The sequence below is a fragment of the Mus caroli genome, chromosome 12 (assembly GCF_900094665.2).
Source record: "Mus caroli chromosome 12, CAROLI_EIJ_v1.1, whole genome shotgun sequence".
Classification (NCBI taxonomy): domain Eukaryota; kingdom Metazoa; phylum Chordata; class Mammalia; order Rodentia; family Muridae; genus Mus; species Mus caroli.
In genome coordinates this window covers 79,518,285-79,545,006 of record NC_034581.1, presented here as the reverse complement: position 1 = coordinate 79,545,006, position 26,722 = coordinate 79,518,285, and the positions used below count along the sequence as shown (strand labels likewise).

At 49.8% G+C, this 26,722-nt stretch overlaps 2 protein-coding genes across 6 annotated transcripts in view; one reads left to right on the top strand and one right to left on the bottom strand.

Moving 5' to 3' along the window:
- The first annotated feature begins 5,185 nt into the window (after positions 1-5,185).
- Positions 5,186-21,009, top strand: Rps6kl1 (ribosomal protein S6 kinase like 1). 5 transcript variants are annotated; one of them, XM_021178534.1, is made up of 11 exons: positions 5,186-5,287; positions 6,544-6,828; positions 8,585-8,709; positions 9,491-9,583; positions 15,258-15,305; positions 15,658-15,790; positions 16,460-17,050; positions 17,389-17,478; positions 17,618-17,700; positions 19,453-19,548; positions 19,813-21,009. In XM_021178534.1, the coding sequence occupies exons 2-11, from the start codon at positions 6,564-6,566 to the stop codon at positions 19,921-19,923; spliced, it is 1,635 nt and encodes a 544-aa protein (XP_021034193.1). In that variant the 5' UTR covers positions 5,186-5,287; positions 6,544-6,563; the 3' UTR covers positions 19,924-21,009. The 5 variants fall into 5 exon arrangements, with proteins under 5 accessions (XP_021034193.1, XP_021034192.1, XP_029340371.1 ...); XM_021178533.2 differs by having other exon boundaries at positions 17,386-17,478; XM_029484511.1 differs by having other exon boundaries at positions 6,544-6,798; positions 17,386-17,478; positions 19,813-20,610.
- Positions 21,010-22,168: 1,159 nt separating this feature from the next.
- The window catches only part of Dlst (dihydrolipoamide S-succinyltransferase), a 22,765-nt gene continuing 18,211 nt past the window's right edge, over positions 22,169-26,722 (bottom strand). The window contains exons 12-15 of the mRNA XM_021178536.1: positions 26,212-26,285; positions 25,531-25,614; positions 24,988-25,155; positions 22,169-23,645 (exon numbers count right to left, since the gene is read on the bottom strand). Of these exons, the coding sequence (XP_021034195.1) occupies positions 23,511-23,645; positions 24,988-25,155; positions 25,531-25,614; positions 26,212-26,285 (461 nt within the window). The 3' untranslated portion in view covers positions 22,169-23,510. The remainder of the gene's footprint in view (positions 23,646-24,987; positions 25,156-25,530; positions 25,615-26,211; positions 26,286-26,722) is intronic.

The window sequence follows — 26,722 nt, the reverse complement described above, 5'->3', positions numbered from 1 at the left end:
TCTGAGGAGTGTTTGGAGAGGCTCCCAGGATGGCAGTGTCTGTTGCATTTAGGACAGGAGAAGAAGGAGGAGGAGGAGGTGAGGGGTCTTCTACAGTGAGTGAAGTACACACAGCCTGGCTCTGGTTCATGGGCTTTCATATGTGCTCATTTTATGGTTATTCATTTTGTGTAAGGGTGGTTTGTATGCACATATGTCTGTGTACCAGGACTATGTCTGGTGCCCTTAGAGACCAGAGAGATTAGATTCCTTGGGACTGGAGTTACAGACCCTTGGGAAGCGCCTTGTAGGTGCTGGGAATTGGGAATCAAACCTGAGTCTTCTGGAAGAGCAGCCAGTGCTCTCGACCACTGGTCCATCTCTGCAGTGTCCAATTTCTTTACGTTTTTGAAAAATAAATGAATAAAACTAGGCAAGGTAACTTATGCTTGTAGTCTCAACATTCAAGAGTCAGGAGACAATAAGTTGGAAACCAACTTGGAGAACACAGGGAAATCCTGTCTTAAAAGTTAAAACTAGAGACAATGAGTTAATTCAGGGTGGGAACGTCACCTTCTGCCAAACCTGGTCGCCTGAGCTGTGTGGTAGGAGAGAACTGACTCCTGTAAGTTGTTCTCTGAGTTCTATGTGTGCCATGGCGCGTGCCCACACACACACACACACACGCACTTACACAAGCAAGCGCACATGTGTGTACACACACACAACTAAAAAAAAAGAGACTGAAACAAAAAGAGGAAAATGCTCTTACAGTAAATGGAGTGGCAAATACAGATGTTCTCATCAAACACATTGCAGTGAGGATGGGGAAAGAATGTTTGGATTTGGAGGGAAAACCACTGTGATGTTCAAATGGACTAAAACAGTGGTGTGTGAAAAGAAAAGAGAAGTCAGATGAACTCCAACAGTGAGGGCCTTGCAGTAGATTACCTCGATGCACACAGTTGGGACCCCGTGTGGATAAAAAGAGTTTCAAAGGACCGAGGAGTCTTTGCCCTTTGTTAGGATCACTTTTAAAATTTGAGATAGAGGGCTGGAGAGATGGCGCTGCCGTTAAGAGTGCTGGCTCCTCTTACAGATGCCTGGAGTTTGGTTCCCAGCACCCACATTGGGCAGTTCACACTTGCCTGTAACTCCAGCTCCAGGGAATCTGATGCCCTCTTCTGGCCTCCATGAGCACCTGTGGGCATGTTCATTAAAAAAAAAAAATTCTTTTTAAAAAGACCAAGATACAATTTGCAAAACATATGAAACTCAAGAAGGAAGAACAAAGTGTGGACACTTCAATCTTTCTTAGAAGAGGGAACAAAATACCCACGGAAGGAGTTACAGAGACAACGTTCAGAACAGAGACCGAAGGAATGACCATGCAGAAACTGCCCTACCTGGGGATCCATCCCATAAGCAACCACCAAACCCAGACACTGTTGTGGATGCCAACAAGAGCCTGCTGACAGGAGCCTGGTATAGCTGTCTCCTGAGAGGCTCTGCCAGTGCCTGACTAATACAGAAGTGGATGCTCACAGTCATCCATTGGATGGAGCACAAGGTCCCCAATGAAGGAGCTAGAGAAAGTACCCAAGGAGCTGAAGGGGTTTGCAGCCCCCTAGGAGGAGGAACAACAATATGAACTAACCAGTAACCGCAGAGCTCCCTGGGACTAAACCACCAATCAAAAGAAACACATGGTGGGACTCGTGGCTCTAGTTGCATATGTAGCAGAGGATGGCCTCGTCGGCCATCAATGAGAGGGGAGGCCCTTGGTCCTGTGAAGGTTCTATGCCACAGTATAGGGGACTGCCAAGGCCAGGAAACAGGAGTGTGTGGGTTGGGGAGTAGGGGGAAGGGAGAGAGGGTAGAGGTTTTTCAGAGGGGAAACTAGGAAAGGGAAAAACATTTGAAATGTAAATAAAGAAAATATCTAGCTGGGCGGTGGTGGTGCATGCCTTTAATCCCAGCACTTGGGAGGCAGAGGCAGGTGGATTTCTGAGTTCGAGGCCAGCCTGGTCTACAATGTGAGTTCCAGGACAGCCAGGGCTATACAGAGAAACCCTGTCTCGAAAAACCAAAAAAAAAAAAAATCTAATAATAATAATAAAAAAAGACCAAGATGGAGGGAAGGAAGAAGGAAGGAAGGAAGAAGCAAACAAACAAAGTCAAAATAGCTCAGCAAAAGCAGATACACACATTAGCCACCATGCCTAATGACCTGAGTTTGATTCCAGAAACGCAACGCAAAATGTAGGAGAGAGCTGACTCCTGCAAGTTGCATTCTGACCTCCCACCGCATGCTGGGGCATTGTGCAGTACAAACACACATGCATGGCATTTAAAAAGTATGTGTTATGGGGCTGGAGAAATGGCTTAGTGGTTAAGAGCACACAGATGGTTCTTGCAGAGGACCTGAGTTCAGTCCTTAGCACCCACCCTGGGCAGCTCACAACTGTCCGGTAGTCCCCAGCTTCAGGAAGCTGATGCCTCTCTCACCTCCTTGGGCACATTCACAGACACACAAAAACACAGAAATAAAGAATAAGTTTTAAGCCGGGCAGTGGTGGTGCACGCTTTTAATCCCAGCACTCGGGAGGCAGAGGCAGGTGGATTTCTGAGTTCGAGGCCAGCCTGGTTTACAGAGTGAGTTCCAGGACAGCCAGGGCTAGACAGAGAAACCCTGTCTTGAAAAAACAAACAAAACAAAACAAAAAAGGAATAAGTTTTAAAAATCTAATAAATTGGGGCTGGAGAGATGGCTCAGCAGTTAAGAGTACTGGAGGTACTGAGTTCAAATCCCAGCAACCAAATGGTGGCTCACAAACATCTGTAATGAGATCGGATGCCCTCTTCTGGTGTGTCTGAAGACAGAGACAGTGTACTTACATATAATAAATAAATCTCTGGAAAAAAAATCTAATAAATAAATAATAAAAACTTAGAAAATAAAATGAGACAAAATGCATATATACTTCTTTAAAATGTACAGATCACAGAAACAAAGCAAAACAAAACAAAACCATAACAAAAACAAAAAACCAAAAACCAGCCAGGCAGTAGTGGCACAGTTATTCCCGGCCCTGGGGAGGCAGAGGCAGGCAGGTCCCTAGGAGTGTGAGCCTTGTGACGACATTGCACTTTTGTCTGTTGTGATTGTTGCTGCTAATGACATTTGTGTGTGGACTTTCACAGGAGTGAAACCCTGGATCATACGTAACTGTAAATTTAACTTTGTGAGCATCAACTAACGCACTTTCTGTAGAGACTTATCCACATCCCCGACAGCAGTGTAAGGTCCCCATTTCCCCAGAACACTGTCAAGCCTTGCTATGGGAATTTGTCTTACTATGGCCATCCAGTGGATATCAGTGATGCGTTGTTGTGGCTTTAATTTGCATTCTCTTAAGAACCAATGATATTAAATATCTTCTCATCTATTTACTGATTGTTTTTATATCTTCTTTGAGGAGATTATTAAAATCCTTTGCTCAGTTTTGAATTTTTTGTCTTTAGCTTGTTAAAATGTGTAGTAGTGTGAATAAAAATGGACCCCATAGACTCATGTATTTAAATGCTTTGTGACAAGGGAGTGACACTCTTTGCTAGGATTAGAAGGGTTAGAAGGTGTGGTCTCACTGGAGGAAGTGTGTTTTGAGGTTTTGAAAGCCCATGCCAGACCCAAGCTACGTCTCTTCTTCCCTCTCTCTTTCTCTTTCTTCTCTTCTCTTCTCTTCTCTTCTCTTCTCTTCTCTTCTCTTCTCTTCTCTTCTCTTCTCTTCTCTCTCTCTCTCTCTCTCTCCTTCTCTCTCCTCCTCTGTCTGTCTGTCTGTCTGTCTTCTTATGGATCAGGATTAACTTTCAGCTATTGCTTCAGTGCCTGCCTATCTGCCACCGTGCACCCCACCATGATGATAAATGACTAAACCTTTGAAACTGTAAGCAAGCCCCCAATTAAATGTTTTCTTTCAGAAGAGTTGCCATGGTCATGGTGTCTCTGCACAACAACAGAACAGTAGCTAAGACAAAATGTAAGAATGTTCTATATGTTCTGGAGACCAGACCCCTATCAAATACATGATGTCCAAATAGTCTCTTTCTGTGGGTTATGTTTTATTTTAGTCCTAGATTGTTGGATTTAAGGGATTTTTGTCTTTTTAAATTTCTTTTATTTTTTTATATTTTCTTTATTTACATTTTAAATATCCCCTTTCCTAGTTTCCGCCTCCGAAAAATCCCCTACACCCTCCCTCTCCCCCTTAAGATGCTTTAGGGATGATGAGATGGCCTCATGGTTGGGAGCACTGGCTGCTTGTCCAGAGGATCAGGGTTCAATTTCCTGCACCCACATGGAAGCTTAGAACTGTCTGTAAGTCCAGATTCAATAATTGAACACCTCACATAGACATATTTGCAAGTGAAACACCAATATACATAAGATAAAAATAAATAACTCAAAACTTAAAAAGGTTGTTTTATTTTATTAATAAAGAGATAAATCTGGGGCTGGTGAAGTGGTTTAGTGCATAAGGTGCTGCCATTCGAGCCTGGTGACCTGAGTTTGATCCCCAGAGAAGACAACAGCTCTGGGTGAGGAAGGGGTGTGGAAGAGGAAGAGGAGTCAGAGGAGACTGGTGTGGAAAAAACTACCAGAGACAAGGTCACAGCAAAGCGCAGAATGACTTCTGACAAGTAAGGGGGTCGGGGTCATTTGTGCCTTTCTTGGGGATGCATTTCTGACTCCAGGTTAGGATTCGGTGCTGCTCAACTCCGAACCACTCGCCTGACCTTAGAGCCCAGGAAACCCTGGGCAGATTGATCTGTGAAGCCATAGAGGCAGCCCTACCCTAAGCCCTAGGGCAGAGTACACACCCAACAGAGAAACATTGACTAACTGAAGAAGTGAATGAAGAAAGTCTCTTGAATGTATGTACTGTGGTTAAGTTTCATTGGCTTAGAGGTCTAAGGCAGCCACATCCCTGGGTGACAATAGACCTCTTCTCTCCCCGCTACACTCAGTCACCCACATCCATCCCCACTGACTCCCACTCCAGAGTTCCTGGCCTTGCAAACTCTAGGGCTTTAAGGGCTGTCAGAAGCCGAGGAGAACGATGATTGGAGGTTTATTCTAATGGGATGAGGATGAGCTCATCCTTAGCCAATGGCTGGCAGGCACCCGGCTAGACGCCCCACCCCCGCCCCCAGGCACCTGCGGAAGGGTGGTAGGCACAGACAGAGCCTTGCAGAAGGTGAAGGGACTGCGTTGGCGGGAAGGCCCGGAGCTCTGGCACGCGGACAGGTGTAGTATTTGGTCTGCTCTTGAGCCATCCTCTCAGGAGAGGAGGCTTCCCCTCCCTGCCTCAGCCCGACCTCCTTGGATGTTCCCTGTAGTGATGCACCTTGTGTGCCGGGGTCGTGCACGCGCTGCTTGCTTGATGTGTATAGTCTTAGGCACGCGGCTCCGAGAGCTGGACCCGCAACCCGCAGCCCTGCGCAGCCGGCTTCGGTACCCCAGCACAGGCCTCGAAGCTACCTATCCCGTTGGGCCTGGCAGAGCAGGAAGGCCGCCTTTCTCCATCTCCTGGCCTCCTGGCTGCTTGGATATGTGCGTTTCCTCCCCACCTCTTCCTTTATCCTGTGTCTCTTTCCTTGCCGAGACGGAAAAGATCCAGGGAGAAGAGCTACCCCCTGGCCATTTTCCAGGGTACCCGAGACAGCAACGGTGGCTGCTAGGCTGCTGTGAGGGACAGGGACCGCGCTGCTGGCTGCTTTCTCTTTGCCCCTTCCCCTCTGGCAGCCGCCACTCTTATCCCTTGGGCCATTGGGGTCACACATTGCTTGGGGAGGAGTTACTGTCAGGTCCTTGGGAGGGCGCACAGGCCCCTGGACTTCTGGGATAGCCTCCATAGGGCTGGGTCACCCTGACACTCTCGCTGAACTCCACATGAACTGGCATCTAATCTGTCAGTCACCTCATCTCCCAGGGGGCTTTGATGAGCTCGCCATTCCCGGCTTGGAGCCTGGGTAGTGGGGGGTGGGGAGAGGGGAGTTCCCCACTTGCTGACTCAGGACTTCTCTGGGCCAAAGGTTTTGTCTGGGGAGAGGTACCCCTGAGCTGAATGGAACTTCGCAAGGAAGGCAGGGAGGAGGGGAGACGCGAGGTGGAGGAGAGGTGCGACCAGAAGCTTTAAGCCAGTGTGTGCCTTTGGTATGTTTACTATGTTCTTGACACTGGGTTTGCTCTGTGGACACCCCTCAAAGGCAGCTGTGGGTCACAGGTACCCCCAGTTTTCCGTGCTCCGTTCATACAACATGGTATTTGTGGAGCTGAATTTGAGTGGAAAAGAAAAGAAAGCCCCCCACCCCCGCTGTGTTAATCTATCATTGCCACACTGAGGTAGGACCCAGCTCAAAGATGGGAGTTTACCACCGCTTGTTCCTCCAGCCTTTGGATGTGAACATCTGTCTCTCCAATGTTTAGTAGAGAACGCTGGAGTACAGGTAGGGGTGTGGCTCCCAACACGTGTCTCCCCCTAATGCCTTTGCTTCTTACAGGTCACAACAGCAGGGCCACTATGAGCCTGGTAGCCTGCGAATGTCCATCTGGACCAGGCCTGGAGCCAGAGCCCTGTTCACGAGCACGATCCCAAGCCTGCATGTACCTGGAACAGATTCGTAACCGGGTAGCTACAGGGACAGCTGATGTGACCAAACGTGACTACCTGGTAGACGCAGCTACACAGATCCACCTGGCGCTGGAGCGAGATGTCAGTGAAGACTACGAGGCTGCCTTCAACCATTACCAGAACGGTGTGGACGTGCTGCTCCGCGGTGTGCATGGTGAGGGCGGGGATGTGTGCGGACAGAAGGTGGACAGGAGAGGGCCAGTGGAGGGTCCTTTGTCTCTGTCCGTACTAGGGCATTGTGTTAACCCTGCCTGACTTCCGTGAAGGACATTTCTGAGGACTTAGATTTATTAAGGCATTTCTACCTGGCAGACCCCGTTAGGTTTTCACTATATTAACTCATTCAAGTCTCACATTGATAGTTAAAGGTATATAGGAATTATTAGTAGGATCATTATTATCATTATTTGAGATAGGCCTTTCACTGTTGCCCAGGCTAATCTTCCTAGATCAGTTTCCCGACGGTTCAGGCTACAAGTGTGTGCTCTGGGCAAAAACGAATTTTCTCCTCTTCCTCCTCCTTCTCCTCCTTCTTAAATTTATTTATATTGTGTATATGAGTACACTGTAGCTGTTTTCAGACACACCAGAAGAGGGCATTGGATCCCATTACAGATGGTTGTGAGCCACCATGTGGCTGCTGGGAATTGATCTCAGGACCTCTGGAAGAACAGTCAGTGCTCTTGTCCTCTGAGCCATCTCTCCAGCCCTTCTTTTTTTAATGATTCATTTTTTATCTGTTTTCTGTGCACTGGTGTTTTGCCTGAATGTGTGTATGTGTAAGGGTGTCAGATACCCTGGAACTGAAGTTATAGACACTTGTGAGCTGCCATGTGGGTGCTGGGAATCGAACCTGGTCCTCTAGAAGAGCGGGCTGTGCTCTTAACCACCAAACCATCTCTCCAGTGCCAGCAGGAACTCACTTTCCAGGTGCAGAAATTGAGGCATGGAGCCATTAGAGGGTCTGCTCAAGGCTCCATAGCTGCTGAGGGCTACACCGGAAGGTGGGACTGTGGCTTCATCAGCTCCTGTGGCTTACGTACTTGGCCTGCTGCACCTGCCTGGCCACGGAGCTGGGCTGTGCAGTGGCCCTCTGGAAATTGCACTCCAGGGGTGGGAGGAGGTGGAGCTGACTGGCAGGTGGATATGAAATTATAATCCTGGATGGGAAGAGCAAAGAGGGGCAGGCAAAGGGAGAAAAGAGGAGAACTGGGGTAGGAGGGACCTAGCAAGGGACATCCAGATGTGAATGCTGACGTATGTGTGTCCAGTAAAGGCCTAGCAGTGTTCCACAGAGAGGGAGGAAGGAAGGGAGGCCCAGGCTTGTGAGCGAGAGGGAAGCACTGATGGGGCAGAAGGAGGCGTTTCCATGCTAACTCTGAGACGAAAGGGCCTGTGGCAGGCAGGCTATGATGATTAGAGTCACCAGATTCACTGTAGAGGGGACCCTGCTATGCCTGAACTTCAGGAGTGCCCAAAGCATTCCTTATCCGTCTAAGGAATATCTCCACCCAGACCTTTTTCATACTGGGAGACAGAGATAGAGGCAGCATTGTCCCCCGAAAGCGTCTCTCTCCTCTTCTGAAGGGAAGAGACATAAAAATCTCCACCTCGATCCTTCCCAGGATGTGAGAACAGTCAGTGAGATGGTGGGTACCGCTGTAAAGAACAGGTGGCTGAGGGCCATGGTGGTTCCCCATTTCCTCATGCAGCTCTCATCTCAGCCCCTGATCTCACACACAGAGCTGGGGGGATGAACCAGCTAAAGCTGTCTGAGAAGTAGGAGTCATGGGTGGTGGTGACAGGCAGACGGAGTTGACAGAGTTGGCATCTCAGCCACCAGTAAGCCCAGGATAGAGGGTGGAGCACAGTCCTGGTGACCACAGATGGCGACCCCTGGTTCCCCACAGTTGACCCCAACAAGGAAAGGCGTGAAGCTGTGAAGCTGAAAATTACCAAGTACCTACGGAGGGCAGAGGAGATCTTCAACTGCCACCTGCAGCGAACCCTGGGCAGTGGAGCCAGTCCCAACACGGTGAGGAGAGCCTCCCTGAGGAAGAGAAGGATGACTCTGGGGAGAGACATCCCCTCCCCCATACAACCCTCACTTCCCTCCTGCCCCAAGGAGGAGTGGGCAGCAGAGGATGTGAATCTGAGTGTGAGGCAGGGTCTCCCACACCCTCACGCCTCATTCAGCCTCACAGAGCACCTGGCATACGTGACTTAAACACCCACCCCAGTTTGTGTGTGACTCCATGTCCTTCTCACAGGAGTACGCAGGGTCTCCAGATTCTGTTTCTGCTGAGTGGGCATAACACAGGTATTTGTAATGTATACACACATACACACTTTTGCATCTAACGCTCCTCCTGTCGCTTTCCTAACCCAGTGGCCAACTGCACTCTCCATGCCACGCCCCTCCTAGGCCCACTGTGTCCTGTAGCTTGCCTTTCACAAAAGTAGGTTATCTGCATTTTGAGGCTGAGACTCACGCATGCACGCACGCACGCACATATGCACGTGTTCCCACCACACACCCTGAGAGCATCTACCTCCCACAGACAAGCCTCTGGAGAAGGAGATTCCAAAGCCCCTAGAAGCAGTCCTAATAAGGCTGGGTAGGGGCTGAGCAAAAAGCCAGCTGGGGTGCTTTGAACCCGTGCACCCCCAAACTCAGAACCAAGGGGCTTCTTTACTCAGTCTGACCCTGTGAGGCAGGGTCTGCCTGGACCCCAAGTCCTAGCCACTGTGGCCCCCCTGTACTCTCCCGACATCCAGAAACCCTGCACATCTTGTCTTGTCTCTCTCCTCCACAGGGCTTCAGCAGCTTGAGGCTCCGGCCCATCCGCACACTGAGCTCTGCTCTGGAGCAGCTGAAGGGATGCAGGGTCGTTGGCATCATCAAGAAGGTGAGCAAGCTCTGGGGTGCAGGAAGGGAAGCAGACATGTACAGTTAGGGGTGGCGGAGGATGGGGAGGTAGGATAGAATGGAAGGTGTCTATAGTGCTGCCTGCATCGGAGGAGAGAACAGCCCGGTCCAGTGGCTCCTCTTCTCAGGCTTTCCAGAGGAATAGGAGAATGAGAAGAAGCAGACAGTGGCCCGCTCAGACAGAAAGCTCCCAGAGCCTGTGGGAAGAGCTAAGCCCAGGGAACCGTCCAGCACTCGCTGATCTGCCCATTTCCCACAACCCTCCTCCTTCCACTCAGTCTGCCCGCCAGGGCTGCAGCCCCGAGTCTCCCTCCCGACACACACAGCTGAGCACTTCCTGTACTGAAAGGTCCTTCTCTCCAGCCTGACCCGTGGACATATGCATTTCTTTGAGATGGCGTGGATCGTCCAGGGCCTTGGCAGCTCTGCCCTTTCTCCTCTGGTAGTCCTGCCCTCATCCTGAGCCCATTGTGCACCTTTTCCCATTCCCTTGATCCAGAGTAGACAAGAAGACAGAAGATAGCATCCCAACCCCTCTTAAAGTGGAGAAATCGGAGGCACAAAGAGGTCATGTAAGAGTTGAGCCTTTATTAGATTGCCCTCTGCCTCTAGCCCAGGGCTCCCTAGACAGTTCTAAGAGCCATCCGGACGTAGATATCGGGACCCCTTGCCCAGCCTGTGGAGACAGACTTTTTAGGGTAGAGTGTGTAGTTTGAAGCACTGGGCAATTTTGATGGGTCTGGGAGCCCATAGAGAAAAAGAGATCAGTGTGTGCCTCTCAGCCATATAGGCGGGCAAGCATGCTCTGGGTTTGGCCAGTGAACCATGGACACTGAGAACTGGTCTCCTCCTCCCAGAGTGGTGATCTGAGAAGGAAATGAAACAGTTTTTGGGAAAGGCCTGGCACATGCTAAGACACTTGATGCATGGTTGATGGCTAGGAGTGCAAGCGACAGGAGCAGGGAGGGCTGAGTTCCCATCTCTAGGCCTCGCTCCAGCTGCTTCTCCAGGGTCCCTGGAACAGGCGCCAGGCTCAGGGAAGGTCCAGCCAGCTTCCCATCTGCTGCAGTCCCCCCCCCAAACTGCACAGTGGCCAAGCACAGCTGCTCTCACAGACAGACTGACTGACACCATATCTCTGAGTGAGATGCCAGATTTGAAGAGAGGCGCTCTGAACTAAATACGTTTGGGGAAACACTCAATGAAAGTTTCCACCCCTGGTACTTCAACTTTAGACAGTCTCAGAGCTTTTGGGGACGTGCATATATAGGAGTCCCCAAGGGGAAATCTGTGACAAAACTCTCTGATTTGTTCAACCCAAGGACATGCACATGTGCAAGGCGTTGAAACCTCCATGCCCTGAGGCCTGCACTGGGGGATGGGGTGGGGGGACGGGATGGGGACATTAAGATGTTTAGGTAGCTGCTTTTCACCCTCTCTCAGATTCCCCCCGTTCCCTCCTGGGGTCTTTCTTCCTCCTCTAGGTTTATGTCCCAGCCAGGGACAGAAATTTCCCCAAATTAGGAAAGGCCTTAGGGCCATTGGTCCCATTCCACAGCTCTGCCTGGACAGATCCAGGCAGCAGAGCTGTGTTAGTGCCTGCGAGTGGCCACCCTCAGGCCCAGGAAGGGAGCTTGCTCAGGACAATCCTGGGCCCCAGAAAGGTGCTGGCTGTGGGGCCCACAGGGCTGCAGAAGTGCAGGAACGGAGGTGGCAGGGAGCAGTGAAGTGGGCATGTGAGGGACTAGGTAGGCAGTCAGGACACCTGGGGGCTTTTGTCAGGGATTGTCCCCACCCCTCTCTGGGCTTCCTCGGAGACTCATGCTTTGCACTAGGCATGAGGAAGGAAAGCCTTTGAGTTGCTTCTTGTTTTATTTGGCTCAAATACAGGTTTGGGACGTTGTTGTTGTTGTGGTTGTTGTTACCAACATTTTCAAATGTGTAGATTTCATATCAAAGTCCACATGTCAAGCTTCTCCTGGAAAACAAAACTCAGATCTTGAGACGTGGGGCTCGAATTCCCATGTAGCTCTAGGGAGGCAAGGAGGAGCTGGAGCACTGGCCTTGCCCACGCTCTGTTCCAACTCTGCTCAACTCTATCTTCCCCTCTAAGCCTTTAGGAGCCTGTTTGACCCTGGCAGGGTATGGTAGATACCTTTAATCCCAGCACTCTGGAGGCAGAAGCAGGCAGACCTCTGTGAGTTCGAGGCCAGCCTGGACTATATAATGACTACCTGGTCAGTCAGGGCTTATAATGGAGAGACGCAAACATCTTTGAAGTTTTGGGCCTTGCCTGCTTCAAGAGAGGTTCCACCCAGGATTTAGATTTCCTACTTAAAAATAGGCCTAATCAGGGGCTAGAGAGATGGCTCAGAGGTTAAGAGCACTGGCTGCTCTTCCAGAGGTCCTGAGTTCAATTCCCAGCAACCACATAGTGGCTCACAGCCATCTGTAATGAGATCTGGTGCCCTCTTCTGGCTTGCAGGCATACATGCAGGCAATGTATTTATAATTAATTAATTAAAAGAGGAAACCAGGAGCGGGGCAGTGGTGGCACACGCCTTTAATCCCAGCACTTGGGAGGCAGAGGCAGGTGAATTTCTGAGTTCGAGGCCAGCTCTGGTCTACAAAGTGAGTTCCAGGACAGCCAGGGCTGCACAGAGAAACCCTGTCTGGAAAAAAAGAACAAAAAACAAACAGAGAGAGAGAGAGAGAGAGAGAGAGAGTGTTAAATTCCCAGCAACCACATGGTGGCTCACAACCATCTGTAATGGGATCTGATGCCCTCTTCTGGTGTATTCACGTAAAATAAGTAAATAATAAAATGTTAAAAAAACAAACAAACAGTGGCCACAATTGTCTTCCATCTTCCCAATGCTCCCATTTGTGGATTAATTAAAACCTAGTTTTCTGTGTCTCCGTTGCATGGGCTCTACCACCAGGGTCGATGGCTTCCCCAGTGCACAAGGCAGGACCACATACATCTCCATCGCAGGGAAAGCTGTGCTTGGCAGTGCTGTGTTTTCATAATTGCCCCCACTTTTTAGACCTTGAACTCCTGATTTTCTTGCCTTCATATCCTGAGTCTTAGGTGACAGGTGTGTATCACTGTTCCCAGTTGATGCAAGGCTGAGGAGCAAACCCAGGGCTTCGTGTGTGCTATGCAAGCACTCTCCCGAGCAACCTACATCTCCAGCCCCTTAACAATGATCAGAGAGAGAGAACAACTAAGATCGAAGGAGTCAGGTGTTGGCTATTCTGTCCTCCAGGCCACTTATCAGAGGGAGAGGATGTGTGTGCTTGCTTGGTTGGTTGTATCATTGGGAAAATGTTCGCTCTGCTGGAAGTATTCTGAGAGAGTGGAGAGTGTAAAACCAAAAAGGAAAAAGGAAAAGAAATCAATTCACTGCCCCACCTAACTTCAGAGAAGTCGTTGTTAATGTTTTGGTCTAATTCCTTCCAAAAGAAAGTAGGGCATACTATGTTTTGAATACACAGGTTTTTGACACCATGGGTCCTTATTTAATTTCTGGCTCCCATCCTTGACTGAGTTTTCAGACTGTAAATCAGAGGATTTGGTCAAGGAGGTGGTGGCGGGGAATACCACTTGGGGAAGGATGGTGGGGAACTAACTGGGGGGCAATACTTACGGGAATCTTTTCCTAAATTATCCCAGTGTTTTCTGCCTCTGTCTTCAAACATTGGTCAGGGAGCCAAGGCCAGCCTGAGTTAGGTGAGTTAGCCATTAGAGGGCGACCTCTTGTGGTCAAAAGGGATACTGCTGCTCTGGTGTAGGTGCCCTGGTGTAGGAAGGAGGGCTGGGGTGAGCCTAGCCCCTGCTTTTGCTTTACTGATTATGGAGAAAATAAGGCCCAGCCCGGCAGGCACTTTCACCCCTCTCTATGGTCAGACTGTCTGTATTCAAATTCTGATGCTACAGCCTTTTAGCAGTAGGCTTGAAAGTGAGTGGTTTCACGTCTCAGAACCTCAATTTCACCAGGAAAGCTGGTAGGAGAACACGGTGAAGTGAGCCAGCCGTTCGAAGCCCTTAGCACTGCGTGAGCAGTGTCTGTTTCTGCTACAATGACAATGATAATTACCAGGACTGAGGAGGATTTAACACTTGGGGTCTCTGCTTTTACCGACAAGCACAATGACGTCAGAAAGCGCGAACTGCTACGACCCCCATTTTTAGGCAGCTTAGGGAAAAGGCTCAGTTGGCAAAGAACTTCCCATGCAAACATGAAGACCTGAGTTTGATTCCCAGCAACTACGTACAAAGCTAGACTTAGTAGGGTGCATGTCTGTAACCCCAATCCTGAGGCGGCAGACACGAGCTTGTTGGCCAGCCAACTTAGCCAGAGAGGTGAGCTCCAAGTTCAGCAAGAGACTGCCTCAAAAAGTAAGATGGAGAGTGGCTAAGGAAGAAGACACCAGCATCCTCAAGCCTGGTCTCTACACACACACACATACACACGCACACATACACACACACACACAACTCAGAAACAAGCACAAGGTTCAGAGAAGGTGTGTGACTTGGCAAGCATGTAATATCATTATGGCTCCATTAAGGACTCTCCTATTTACAGCCTAACAAACCAGCGATATAGCAAAGGTGGACGTTTCTAATCCCTCTTTGGTAGTTAAGAAAGTCAGCTTATTTGCCCAAGCTGGGGAACCAGGGCCCTGAGCTGGGGGATATAAGTCAGCAACAGAGCTCTTAGCCTGGTGTGCAGGAGGCCCAGTACCATTCAAAGGACTGCAGGGCTCTTCCCTACTCCATTCCTAGGCTTTGTTTTTCACCACTGTCTAGCAGTATGGACCCAGCTCCCCACTTACTGAAGCCACCCCGAGAAGGAGACAGCTACTGTCAAAGGACAGGTGACTGGTGTGCACAACCACACCCACTTTATTTCAAAAGAAGTGTAGCAAAGAAGAGAAATTCCTGGAGTGTGTCGAGCCTGCTGAAGGCAGCCCTCCTGATCTGGAACCATGTTCTCAGATGCCGCAGGCTCTTAACGCGTTTGGGGGGGTTGCTTTGTTTTGTTTTGTTTTGTTTTGTTTTTCTGGGTTTTATTTTGTTTTTGTTTTGTTCTGTTTTGAGAAAAGGGCTCACCGTGCATTTGGCTGACCTTGAACTCACCAAGGTCCACCTGCCTCTGCCTCTCTCAATCGCTGCTGGGATTAAAGGCATGCACCACCTCGCCTAGCCCTAGCTTCACTTGTGCGCAAAACTCGGAAGAATTGACTGACTCAGTGCCACCTTCAATCCCTGCTGGGATGATGACCTCTGGCGAAAGCCTGCAGTTGAAGTGTTGATTTTGGCTGTCCTTCTAGGCCACACAGGGCCTAGCTAGTGTAGGCAGGTGGGGGAGGGGGGAGTGGAGATGTTCTCATGAGAGTAATGGCAAACCCAACAGCGGGTACTTAGACCTCTTGCCATCCTAGGTGAAGTAGCCATACCATCCTGGCACTACACAGAACTGTGGGGTAGTCCCACAGAGCGAGAGCCCAGAGAGACATAGGGTAGGAGTCGCAGATGCTGGAGGAAAAGGCACCAGGGTTTAGATGTTTGGGAATAGTCAGGGCCTCAGGCCATGGAACGCCTGGGATCTAACACAGTTTGACCTTTGCCTCCTGGACTTTGGCAGGTGCAGGTGGTTCAGGACCCGGCAACTGGAGAAACCTTCATCGTGAAGGCAGGTGCTGCCCGGCTGCTGGCGTGCAGCATTCCTCTTGGAACTTTCTCAGAGCTCTTGAGACCCCTGCCCACCCCCACCCCACCCCCGGAATGTGCGTATGAGGCCCATGCTTCCTCCAAAGCCCAACTCTGCCAATTCCCCTGAGCGTTGCCCAAGGCTCCAAGACTGACATGCACACACTGTATCCCATCCTTGGATGTGGATTCCATGGGATTACAGGGGTGAGGGCTGGGCCAGGAACTGGTGGAAGCAGATGCTACTCAGCCTGGCTCCCAATTTATCTTCCGGTGCCCTGAAGCCAGAGCATTGGGCAGTATCAGCTCACTTACATACCCTGTCCCCTCCCCAGAGCCTCCCCAGGTGTCACATGGTGAGCCGGGAGCGGCTGACGATCATCCCACATGGCGTCCCCTACATGACAAAATTGTTGCGATACTTCGTGAGCGAGGACTCCATCTTCCTGCACCTGGAGCATGTGCAAGGTGAGGGCCCATCAGTTCCTCTGAGCTTTGGGGTCTCACTGTTCTCCCCAACTCTGAGCTCTGAGGACTATGGCTTGCGTCACACGTGGGGTACAGACAGAGAGTCTAGAGTTTCTGAAGGTTGAGGGTGGGGCCGGGCTGCTGTGGAGCTCTGTATGGTGCCGAGGGAGCAGGGGGAATCCCCGGAAGGATGCTCCCACCGTAGGCAGGTGAAGGGGGACATTTATTCAGCTGTCTTCTTTGTTACCATTTCCTCTAGTCTTGGTTTTCCTGGTCAGTGCCCATTCCTGAATGGCCACATGGCGCGGCTGGTGACTAAAACTGTAAAGACGGGAACTGAGCCACGCAGCAGATACTTAGTGATTCTAAAATGTGAGGCACATCCTTGGGTCGTGATGCAGCCACTGTAAATCCATGCGTGGCCTTACCTTTTGTGAAGAGGAAGTGTAACGTGTTGAACACTGGTGTTCAAACACACTCAGTCCAAGTTCACCAACAATCGAGTGTGCAGGCCTTGAAGCTGAGTCCCCTGGAGGTGGGTCAGAGCAGGGTGATCAGATCTCTGAGGAGGCAGAGGGGGCGGGATGAAATGGAGGGAAGGCAGGATGGGGCCTGGGCCTATGTCCGAGCTCTTCTTTCTTCCTACGCTCTCATTCCCTCTTTGGCCAGGAGGCACCCTTTGGTCACATCTACGCTCCCAGGACCATTTTCAATACTCTGGGCTTAACTCTGGCTCCACTCAGGAGAAGTCGCAAGCCCAACTCAGCACCCGCCTCAGCCTCATGACCCCAGCAGAGCTCACACCAGGCCATACCCTGAGGCAGAACAGAATCCCAATGGAGCCTCCACGGACTTCCCAAAGCCTACCACCAGCCCTCCAGCTTCAGAAAGAGGCTGATGCTGAACCTTCATCCAGGCCCAATGCTGTTTACTCTTCAGACTCCACAGAGGCCCCGTGTGGCCACTCGCACAGTCAAGTCAGGCGAGCTGGCCAGGGTTCGAACCCAGCACCCACGCAGAGGCTCCACTGGGTACGAGAAGGGGCTGACCGGGTGCTAGGAGCCTATGGCCGAGGCAGGGGTCAGCACCCCCCATCAGCAAACAGGGCCAGCCTGGGGAGCGGAAGAGCTGCCTGGAGCCTGAGGGAGGGACAGGTGAAGCAGTGGGCAGCTGAGATGCTGCTGGCACTAGAGGCGCTGCATCAGCAGGGGGTGCTGTGCCGGGACCTCAACCCACAGAACCTGCTCCTGGACCAGGCAGGTAAGAGCCCCAGCCTCCCTCCTCCAACCCCACTCCTCCTCACATGGGAGCCCAGAGTCAACAGAAGCCCCAAGATTATAAAGCTGTTCCTCCCCCTCCCCTTCCTTCATCTGTTCCTTTAGAGAAGGCATGGACCTGGGGTCCAGGGCAGCTTCAGAAACACCCCTGGGCCCTGGGCAGCAAGGGGCCACACCCTTAGGGAGACTCCACCTGGGATGACCTTTGGCCTCTGACATGATTGTATTGGGGGAAGCCTTGGGACTGCCTGGAGAGTCCTGATGCTCATTGATGCTTTCAACCTTTGTCCCACTGTTCCTCCCTGCACACTGGACAAGAAGGTCACATCCAACTCACGTATTTTGGCCAGTGGTCAGAAGTGGAGCCACGATGCAGCCAGGAGGCTGTGGACTGTCTGTACAGTGCTCCAGGCAAGAAGGGAGTTGGGAGAGGTGTCTAGATCTTGGCCACCTTTGCACGGGTTAAAGACGGAATGGGTAGTGGGTGCTAGAATGAGAACAGAAAGGGCCCTTCTGTGAGGTGGGCATGTGTGTGTTCTTGTTCTCGCAGAGGTTGGGGGCATTTCTGAGCTGACTGAAGCCTGTGACTGGTGGAGCTATGGCTCACTTCTGTATGAATTGCTCACAGGAATGGTGAGTAGCTGGGCAGGGAGTGTATAGAACCCTGGTGGGGACCATTGGGTTTAGGCTGAGCAGAGGCTTAGCCAGCCAGCCAGGGTCAAAACAGAGGCTGCCTGGTTCTCCGTGCCTGACCATTGGGCTGGATGTCCATCCATCCATCAGACCACTGGCAATAGAACTCCTACCGCATGAGGGCCTGTGGCTAAGGAGACTTGCTGGCTTCTATGAATTATGTGAGTTGGCATGACCAGAGGCTTATGGACAAGCATGTCTGGCCTGAGGCCTGGAGAAGCAGCAACCCTTCCCTGGAAGGTCTCTGGATTATAACCTAAATCTTTTTCCTACTATCCAGTCCCCCTTACCCTTAAAGGCTATTGTCCCTAGACCTCAATCTGAGATGGGAGAAGGCTCCTCCATACAAGTCAGCCATTGCCTTATCAGCCGGGTTGGCCAAGCACACTTGCGGGCTGTACAGGGGCTCAGTTGGTAAAACTCGAGTCTGATCCCCAGCAACTATGCAAAAGTCAAGTGTGATGACGCACATCTGTAACTAATACAGGGTCTTGGAGAGACAGCAGGATTCCCAGAGCTTCCTGGTCAACCAGTCAGGTACAGTGACCCTACACATACACACACATACATACACACACATTCACACATACATACACACACATATATACGCATACACACATACATACACACATATACACACATGCATACACACATATACACACATGCATACACACATATACACACATACATACATACATATACACACATACATACACATATACATATACACATACACACATGCATACACACACATGCATACATACACACATGCATACACACATATATATACACATACATATACACACATACATACACATATACATATACACATACACACATGCATACACACACATGCATACATACACACATGCATACACATATATACATATACACATACATATACACACATACATATACACATACCTGCATACATACACACATATATACATATACACATACATATACACACATATATACACACACACATGCATACATACACATATATACATACACACATACATATACACACATATACATATACACATCACCCACTTGACCAGGCTTTACCCTCTGTACTCCACTCAGATGAGCTCAGAATGACATGTGGGGCCAGTCCGGTTGGGAAGCAAGGGAGAAGACAAACTACATTTGAGCAGGCAACAGTTTGAGTGGCACCAGAAGACAACAGTGTGAGTGACCTAAAGGCCAGACCTGATGGGCCTTTGTTGGTCATAACTCAGGGTCTCTGAGAACCCTTCATTAAGAAAAAAAAAAAAAAAGAACCCTAAGCCCCACAAGGCTCACCTGTCTCTCTTTTTGCAGCTCATCCTATCTCAATATACCTCCGCTGCTCATCACATTCCTGCCTTGGCCTCAACAGCTGCATGGCAGGCCTGCCACTGCATATGTAGCTTCTAGAGACCTAAGAGTTCCCAATAGTGTCTACTGTATAAAGACAATGGTTCTAAAAAGTTGCAGGTTCCAACTTCAGTGCTAACCCAAGTCCCCTTTTCCCTGAGCCAACTTCTTTAATGTTTGGGGTCTAGCTCCGTCCAAGTCATTAGTAGATCCTAGCAAAAGGCAGCTATCAAGATCTTCCTCTTGGACTGTGACACGTGTGTGCAAGTTTTGGCTGCCACTAGGGTGTAAGCTTCCCCAGGATGGTCTCTCCTTGTGTCCCCCACTCTCCAGGCACTGTCCCAGAGCCACCCTTCAGGATTCCAGGCCCACACCCAACTTCAGCTGCCTGAGTGGCTTAGTCGCCCAGCAGCTTCTCTGCTAACTGAGGTGAGAGGTTCTCGCTGCCCCTGGCTTATTGGTATATGGGTGGGAGGTGAGAGGAACCGCCTATACACGTTAATTCAAGTGCTGGAACGCATAAATGCCCTTGAATGCCTGTGTTTGCTACCTCCAAAGTCATGGGGAGGGGCTTGCTGACTGGGTTATCGAGGAAAGGACACCCTAGGGACTTTGGTGATGGTAGCCCCAGGAGGGGGATATCTCCCTCTAGGATGGGGAAGGGCTGCAGAGTGATTGACTCTCTCCCCACAGCTGCTGCAGTTTGAGCCCCAGCGGCGCCTAGGAGCTGGAGGTGGTGGCACCAGCAGACTCAAGTCCCATCCCTTTTTCAGTACTATCCAGTGGAGCCGGCTAATAGGGTAGGAGGCAGGGAATGGACAGTGTGGCTGGCCCAGGTCTCTTGACTGTCTACCAGCTGGGCTGGCCCCTCCCCTCAGTGGACTTCAAGGGAAGCACGTGGCGCAGCAGCCACTTTTTCTGCTCACAACCTGCTTGGGCCTCAGACTGGTGAAGCTGCTGCAAGGGCAGAGAGGTGCACCCCGTCGAGCAACCTACACTCACCAGCCAACAGATACCTGCTGACCACACAGCTTGGACCTTGAGCTGAGACCTAGCATCTCAAAGGGTGCCTTCTGTTGCTCTAATTCCAAACTGCTCAATACCCACTGAGCCAACTGACAAATCTGGGGACACTGCCATCTGTACACCACGTAGGGCATCTCTAGAGACATCTCAGGACACTGAACCTCTGGCTCAGTAGACCCAAACCAGGACTGTCCTGGATCCACTTTAGTCATGCTACCAGTGGGCTGCTACAACCAGATGCCGTTCCCACAGAGGTCCGGGTGCTGGGAGGGTCTGTAGGGTGAAGTGGGGAGAGGTGGGGCACAGTATGATCCACTCGCCACTCCTGACCCCTAACTTCTGATTTCTGACTTTGGAGAATAAAATCAAGGCAAAGAGAAGCCAGTGTGTTTAAGAGCAGGATAAGAATGCGGTTGTACCACTTAAGACGGGGTTTGAAAACAGAATAAAGCGCTTTATTCTCTGGCTGGCTCTCCTGTGTCAGAAGAGCTTGCTCCACAGGACCAGCAGTCAGTTCTTCTCAGGGGTTGTTTTCCACTCTGCATTTTGGTATGAGTTTCTATTCAATTCACCGCCTACTGACTTTTAGAATGAGTTACATATGGACCAATTTTACCCGGTGCCTTCAGAAAGGTATTTCTGGTCTCTGAAGTAAGTGGTATGTCCAAAGACAGCCCCCTCCCCAGGTCTGAGGGCTTGCCTCAAGACAACCCAGTTGCTGGGCCGTGGTACATGCAACAAACTTCATTTGACCAATCCCCAGTTCCTGAGTGCGTGTGTGTGCGTGCGTCTGTGTGTGCGCGCTGGTCCTCCAAGTGCCTGGGGCTTGTCTACCCTCTAATAAAGCCTATTCTTTCTGTGGCATCTTTGCATCATTAATATAGTGCAAGTGGCCTGGAAGGAAGCAGCCTGAGGAACAGCCTCAGAAAAAGGGAAGAAGGCTAGGAGACAAGACACCTGAGGCGGTCATGGTACTTGAGGAGCATATAATCTAATCTACCTCAGCTCATGGAAGATTCTCCTGAGAAAACAGAGGATCTTGAGAGGTTAACATAGGACCTTCTAGAGCTGGCTCCCAGGTGTAGGTTCTGTGGTAACCCACGGTGCCAGACACCTTCGGCCACTGCTTTATGGAGTGCAGGTCGCTTCCGGGCTTAACCAGCCATCATACTGCACATCTGGAACTCTGTGGAGCCATCAGTTTGGAACACCGCGGTCCCAGTTCTGGATGGCCTTTCAATAAAACAGAACAGCTACTCCAGAAGTTTAGTAGAAAATTTTAAAACTTGCAACATATCAAACACTAGACCTGATACATAATTCACTGAACTCACCTCCCAGCAGCAATTCTTAAGGACCCTACTTCTTCCTGGGACAGGCCACCAGAGGGAGGGCCTCTCTGCAGACAGGATCAGCAGATGAGAGGTGTGTGGGAAAGTATGGCTCTGTTGAAGTCTCTACTCCATCATGCCTATCCATTGGGGTCATCCTGGGTTGGTGACCAACCCTATCCTGTCCATTGCCCCTCGCACACTCCTGCTCCTAGGAGATGGCCCTCACCGTTCATAACCAGACATGTGCTTATAATGATGCACATGTGGCAACCAAGTCCAAATGGTATTAGGAGTGTTCGTGGCTCCCCACTCTATCTCAGAAATGATGCAAGCCCTTCAAAGGGAAACTGCCCCTGGTGTTTTGAAGGGGATTCACATAGGTGGGAGCCTCAATTTCTCAAGAATTGGCTTGTCAGGGACATGGGGCTCCCTGAAAGGAACCCAGGGTACTGAGACATTAGTGGGCTCCCCTGGCTGGCTGTTAAAAGCAATATGCCTAAAATATGGGACGGGGGCCTGGTATGCTGCTGAGAGATAAGAATATACAAAGATCCTGCGTCCACCAGTAGCTCCACCAAGATAGCCAACTCAGGAGGAAGTAGTAGCTTTCGGTGATAACGACATTGTAGTTGCCAACAGTGATGGGGGCTGTAAAGCCTCGAGGGTCAAAAGGAGCACAGATCCCGGAGCCCTGTTTGAGAACATTTGCCCTTTAATTTTCATTCAAAATCAGTCTCTTTAAATATTTTAGTTACAAGTTCTGAATGGTATAGATGAAGTAGCAGATGCTGCAGGCACTCAATACTGACCTCTTCCCCTCCCCCCAGCTTGTCTTAGATTACAAGAAAAACGGGCATTCAGCACTAATGGCCCAGGCAACTGTCAGCAGGCTCAGGCTCAGTGCAGGATACGAGGCCTAGGAGCGCTCATAACCACTTAAGCATTTTACCAGGCTTCAAGAATATTCCAAAAACTGTACCTGCACCTGAAGGGTGGTCTTAGCGATGACATCATCACCTCTTCACTGTCCTAACTCCTGAGGCTGGTTCCCACCACAGTCCACCCTCCCCTGTCTCTGTGTCCTGCACCAGAGGCAACAAGACCTTGCTCCCCCTACAGGCCACATCCCAGGAAGGGAGAGCACAGCCTCTCCCCAGCACATGCTCACACCACCTCCAATTTAAAAGCTCTCATCAGCCTGATCTGGTGAGAACAGTCCCTTCGCCAGGCTGCCCCACTGCCATGATGTGCTAAAATCTGCTTTAAGTGACAACCGTGTCCTAGAACGATTCCTAGAAGCTGGAAAGGGTTGGTATGACGACAGTCGTACGTAATTATGCCAAAATGAATCTTCCCAGTGCCAGCATACAATGGAGCCCGAGAGGGCAGGCCAGGGTTCAACTCCCACCTGTGACTATAACAGGTAAGCTCAGGGGATGCTGCACAATCCTGCCTATCCCCAAATGCCCCAGCCTGTGCTTTCTGGAAGAGGTAGAGCACCTTGAAGCCACTGACAGGTCAGAATGACGGTGCATTTAAGAAGCAAATCAGCACCTCTTTGCCTGTGTTCAATACCTCCACACAGGTGGCATCAAGTCAGAGTGTGCACAGCTGGGATGGAGGCAAAGCATCCCCCAGGCATCTCTGGAGAACACTTTCCTAAGATAGAAACTCAAATCACATGGTCCCTGGTGGTATCCCTATAGTATACTGTCACTGGAGAAAAGCAAAATTGCCTTTGTAGAGGACTGGAATAAAGGCAGGAACATTAATGAGCATCCATTAAGGCTCTCACTCTCTCTCAGGTCCAAGATAGCAGAAGATTAAGAGTCACAGGGAGAGAGAAAGAGCCTAGAGGGAACACTAAGAACAGACTTGTGAACGCTGGTTACATCGTGCCCTGGCTTCCGTGCTTGAGGCCAACAGTATGTGCCTGCCTGTCATCAGGCTAACCTGGGATTGATGAGGGTACAGGGAGAAGACTGGTTTTCAGTTCCTGCGTGATCGATAGGTAGGATGTGTGGCTTCCTCCTAAAGGTCTAGGAGGAGGACTCTTGGATCTTCTACTGCTGCCTTGATTTTTCGGAGGAAAGTCACAGCCTCTCTGCCATCGATCAGCCGGTGGTCATAGGTCAGGGCTACATACATCATAGGTCGAACTTCCACCTGCAGAGAGGAGAGGTCAACAGATCTGTATCCAGCAGATCAGAGACAAAGCCCTGCTGAGGGAAATGTGAGAAAGCAAGCAAAGCCGACCCCAATGGTTCTAGCTGCAAAACCTTTTCTCCCACTGCTACCTCTGGATAACGTAGGTTTATTTTCTTTTGAGCAAAGCTCTGAGATTTAGAACCAAAGTTTAAACAAGGAAACAGGCTACTCAAAATTGCCTTGACACAAGTAAGCTACACTGTGCTCTACGGCTACTGTTACCCACAGAGGTTTGTTCTGCAGTTGTAGCTGCCTGTAGGAGCTACTTTCAAGTTCAATCTTTGTCACTACTATTTTTTTTTTTTTTTTTTGCAATGAGCAGATCCAACACCAGGCCTTGTGTATGCTTAGCAAGCACCTAACTTGCCCGAGGTAGAGGCAAGCACATCTGAGTTAAAGGCCAGCCTTGTTTACATAGATAATTCTGGGACAGATAAGCTACACAGAGAAACCCTGTCTTAAAAATCCATGAATTAAAAAAAAAAATAAGTCTGTTATGTGCAAAGCTAAGCGTGTTAACTGTTTTCCAAGAAAAAGACCTATAGTTTTTTGACTTATAAAAGGAGTCAATGACCCAGATATATTCTAGACACAGAAGTCTCAGAAAACTTCATTTTTTTTAAACTAACTTACCTTCCAATAGCTAACTCAAGCTCTTTGGCCTCCCTCATACCTTGAACACTCAAAGAAACTTGTAAGCTTTCTCACATAATTCTGTAGCCCTCAGACTGCTGTGCACTGTGCCCGTTTTCTGACTCCCTGAGGCTCTGACAAGGCGGCAACAAGTGCCAGCGCAAACGTCAGCATGCATCACAGCTGAGCATCTCTGCTTCAGTAGACTAAGTGTGTGTGTGTGTGGGGGGGGGGAAAGTCTAAGCATTTACTTAAAAATAAATTAGTATTTACTGTGTATGAGCATCTCACCTACATGTATGCATGCCTAGCAGCCAAGGAGGGCAGAGGATGGTGCCCAATACCTCAGAACTGGAATTACTGATGGCAGCAAGCACTATGTGGATGCTGAGAACTGAATCTAGCTAGCTACTTTGCCAGCAGCAAGTGCTCTTAACTGCTGATTCGTCTTGTCGGTCCAGCACTTGCATTTTTGACAAGTTCCCAGATGATGCCAATAGCCCCAGATCACAGTTTGAGAACCAGTGTCTTAACTGTCACTTAGTAATTAAAAACTGAAACTTAAGTCTGAAATTACAGTGGATGCTTTATAGTAAGGACTTGGTTAGGTTTCTCTCTTACAGCCAGCCATTTAGCAATTAAAAATCTCAGAAACAATGGTTCCTACCTTGCCTCCCACAGCCACAGGCCTGTCAAAGATGGCGTGCATGCCCAGGATGGCAGATTGAGGGGGGTTGATAATGGGTGTTCCAAAAAGTGAGCCAAAAACTCCTCCGTTGCTGATGGTGAAGGTACCACCATCCATATCTTCAATGGCAAGTTCATTCTTCCGGGCCTAAGAACAACAAACATCCAGGTTTCTCTGATCCAGAACAGTGAGTCTAGAAAACTCTTATCTGAGAGCCCAGGTGCAAACTCCAGTGGCAAACAGGACAGCGGCTCAGCTCAGGTGACTGTGACCACCTTCAGAGAAACCCTGACTCTACAATCAACATCTCCTTCCCAGGAGGATTCTGACTTAGAGATCTCAGTCACTGGAGCATGCAGGCTCTGCCTGCCACATGCCTCTCCTCAGATCACAGCCGCGCCTTCCTGGGAGGTTATGCTGTCCCTAGAGAGCCAGACTCCAGAGGCCTGAGCAGCGCAGCCTCTGCAGGCTCTGATCCCTCAACTGCCCAGCAGGCCGTGCACACACTTCCGTCTACTGTACCTTCTCTCCTAGTTCATTAATGGTCCGTTCAATATCTGCATAATTCATAGTTTCCACATTCCTGATGACAGGAACCACGAGACCCTGGAGTGGAAAGTTATTTTAAGTGCAAATAACAGCCCTCTTTATAGTTACAATTTCCCCAACCAGAACACCTTAAACTCACTGTGATTAAAAAGACTTACACTAAGATAAAGGAACGTGGTATAGTTAAAAAAAAAAATGCACTTTTACTAACAATCCCCTAGAAATAGGGAACTATAGAAATAGCCCCTCCAGGTGAGCTCTGTGGTGGCCTGAGAATGGCCTCCACAGGATCACACACTGGTCTGTAGTTGGTGCAAGTGTCTGGAAGATTAGGTGTGGCCTCCTTTTGGGAGGAGGTGTGTCGCTGTGGGCAAGCTTTAAGTTTTAAAGAAGCCATGCTTAGTCCCAGTTAGTTAGCGCTCTTTACTTTGTGACTGTCTCAACATGTGAGCTCTCAGCTACTGCTCCAGTACCATGCCTGCTACCACTTTCTGTAACATGAATGTAATTGTAATTTCTCTTAACCCTCTGAAACCGAAGCCCGCCCAATACTCTTTCTTCTATAAGCTGCCCTAGTCCTGGCGTCTTAGCACAGAAATGGAAATAACTAAGACAGGAGCTAAGTAAGCACTTCCAACTCTTGCCCCAACATACCCTCGGGGTAGCAACTGCAACACTGATGTCAATGTAATCTCTGTACACCACCTCCTTGGTTGCATCATCAATCACTATGAAAGAGAAAACAGATGTTACATACAACCCTCTTGGCCAAGGATAAGGAGTTCACAGAGTGAAAGTCTTCAGTGGCCAATGCAGTGTGGGCTGACTAATCAACATGAAAATAACTACAAGTCACTAACACCCCTCTGGCTCCCGTCCCGACTCATATCAGTGTTTCCCAAGCCTCTGGGCCAACCTGAACGTAGGAGCTCACAGGAGGTACTCTCAGTAGAAGCACACTAGTGGCCTATCTATGCAAGCCTTCCCTGAGCAGAGAATGGCTAGATAGCAAGTGCTCTGGAAAAGGCAGAGGAGGGTGGAGGAGGTCTGGCTTTCAAATACGTCATCTTAAAATATAAAACCAATTACTGAAAACTCTACCTACCTACAAGAAATGCAGGCTTGGGGGCTAAAGAGATGGCTCAGTGGTTAAGAGCACCGACTG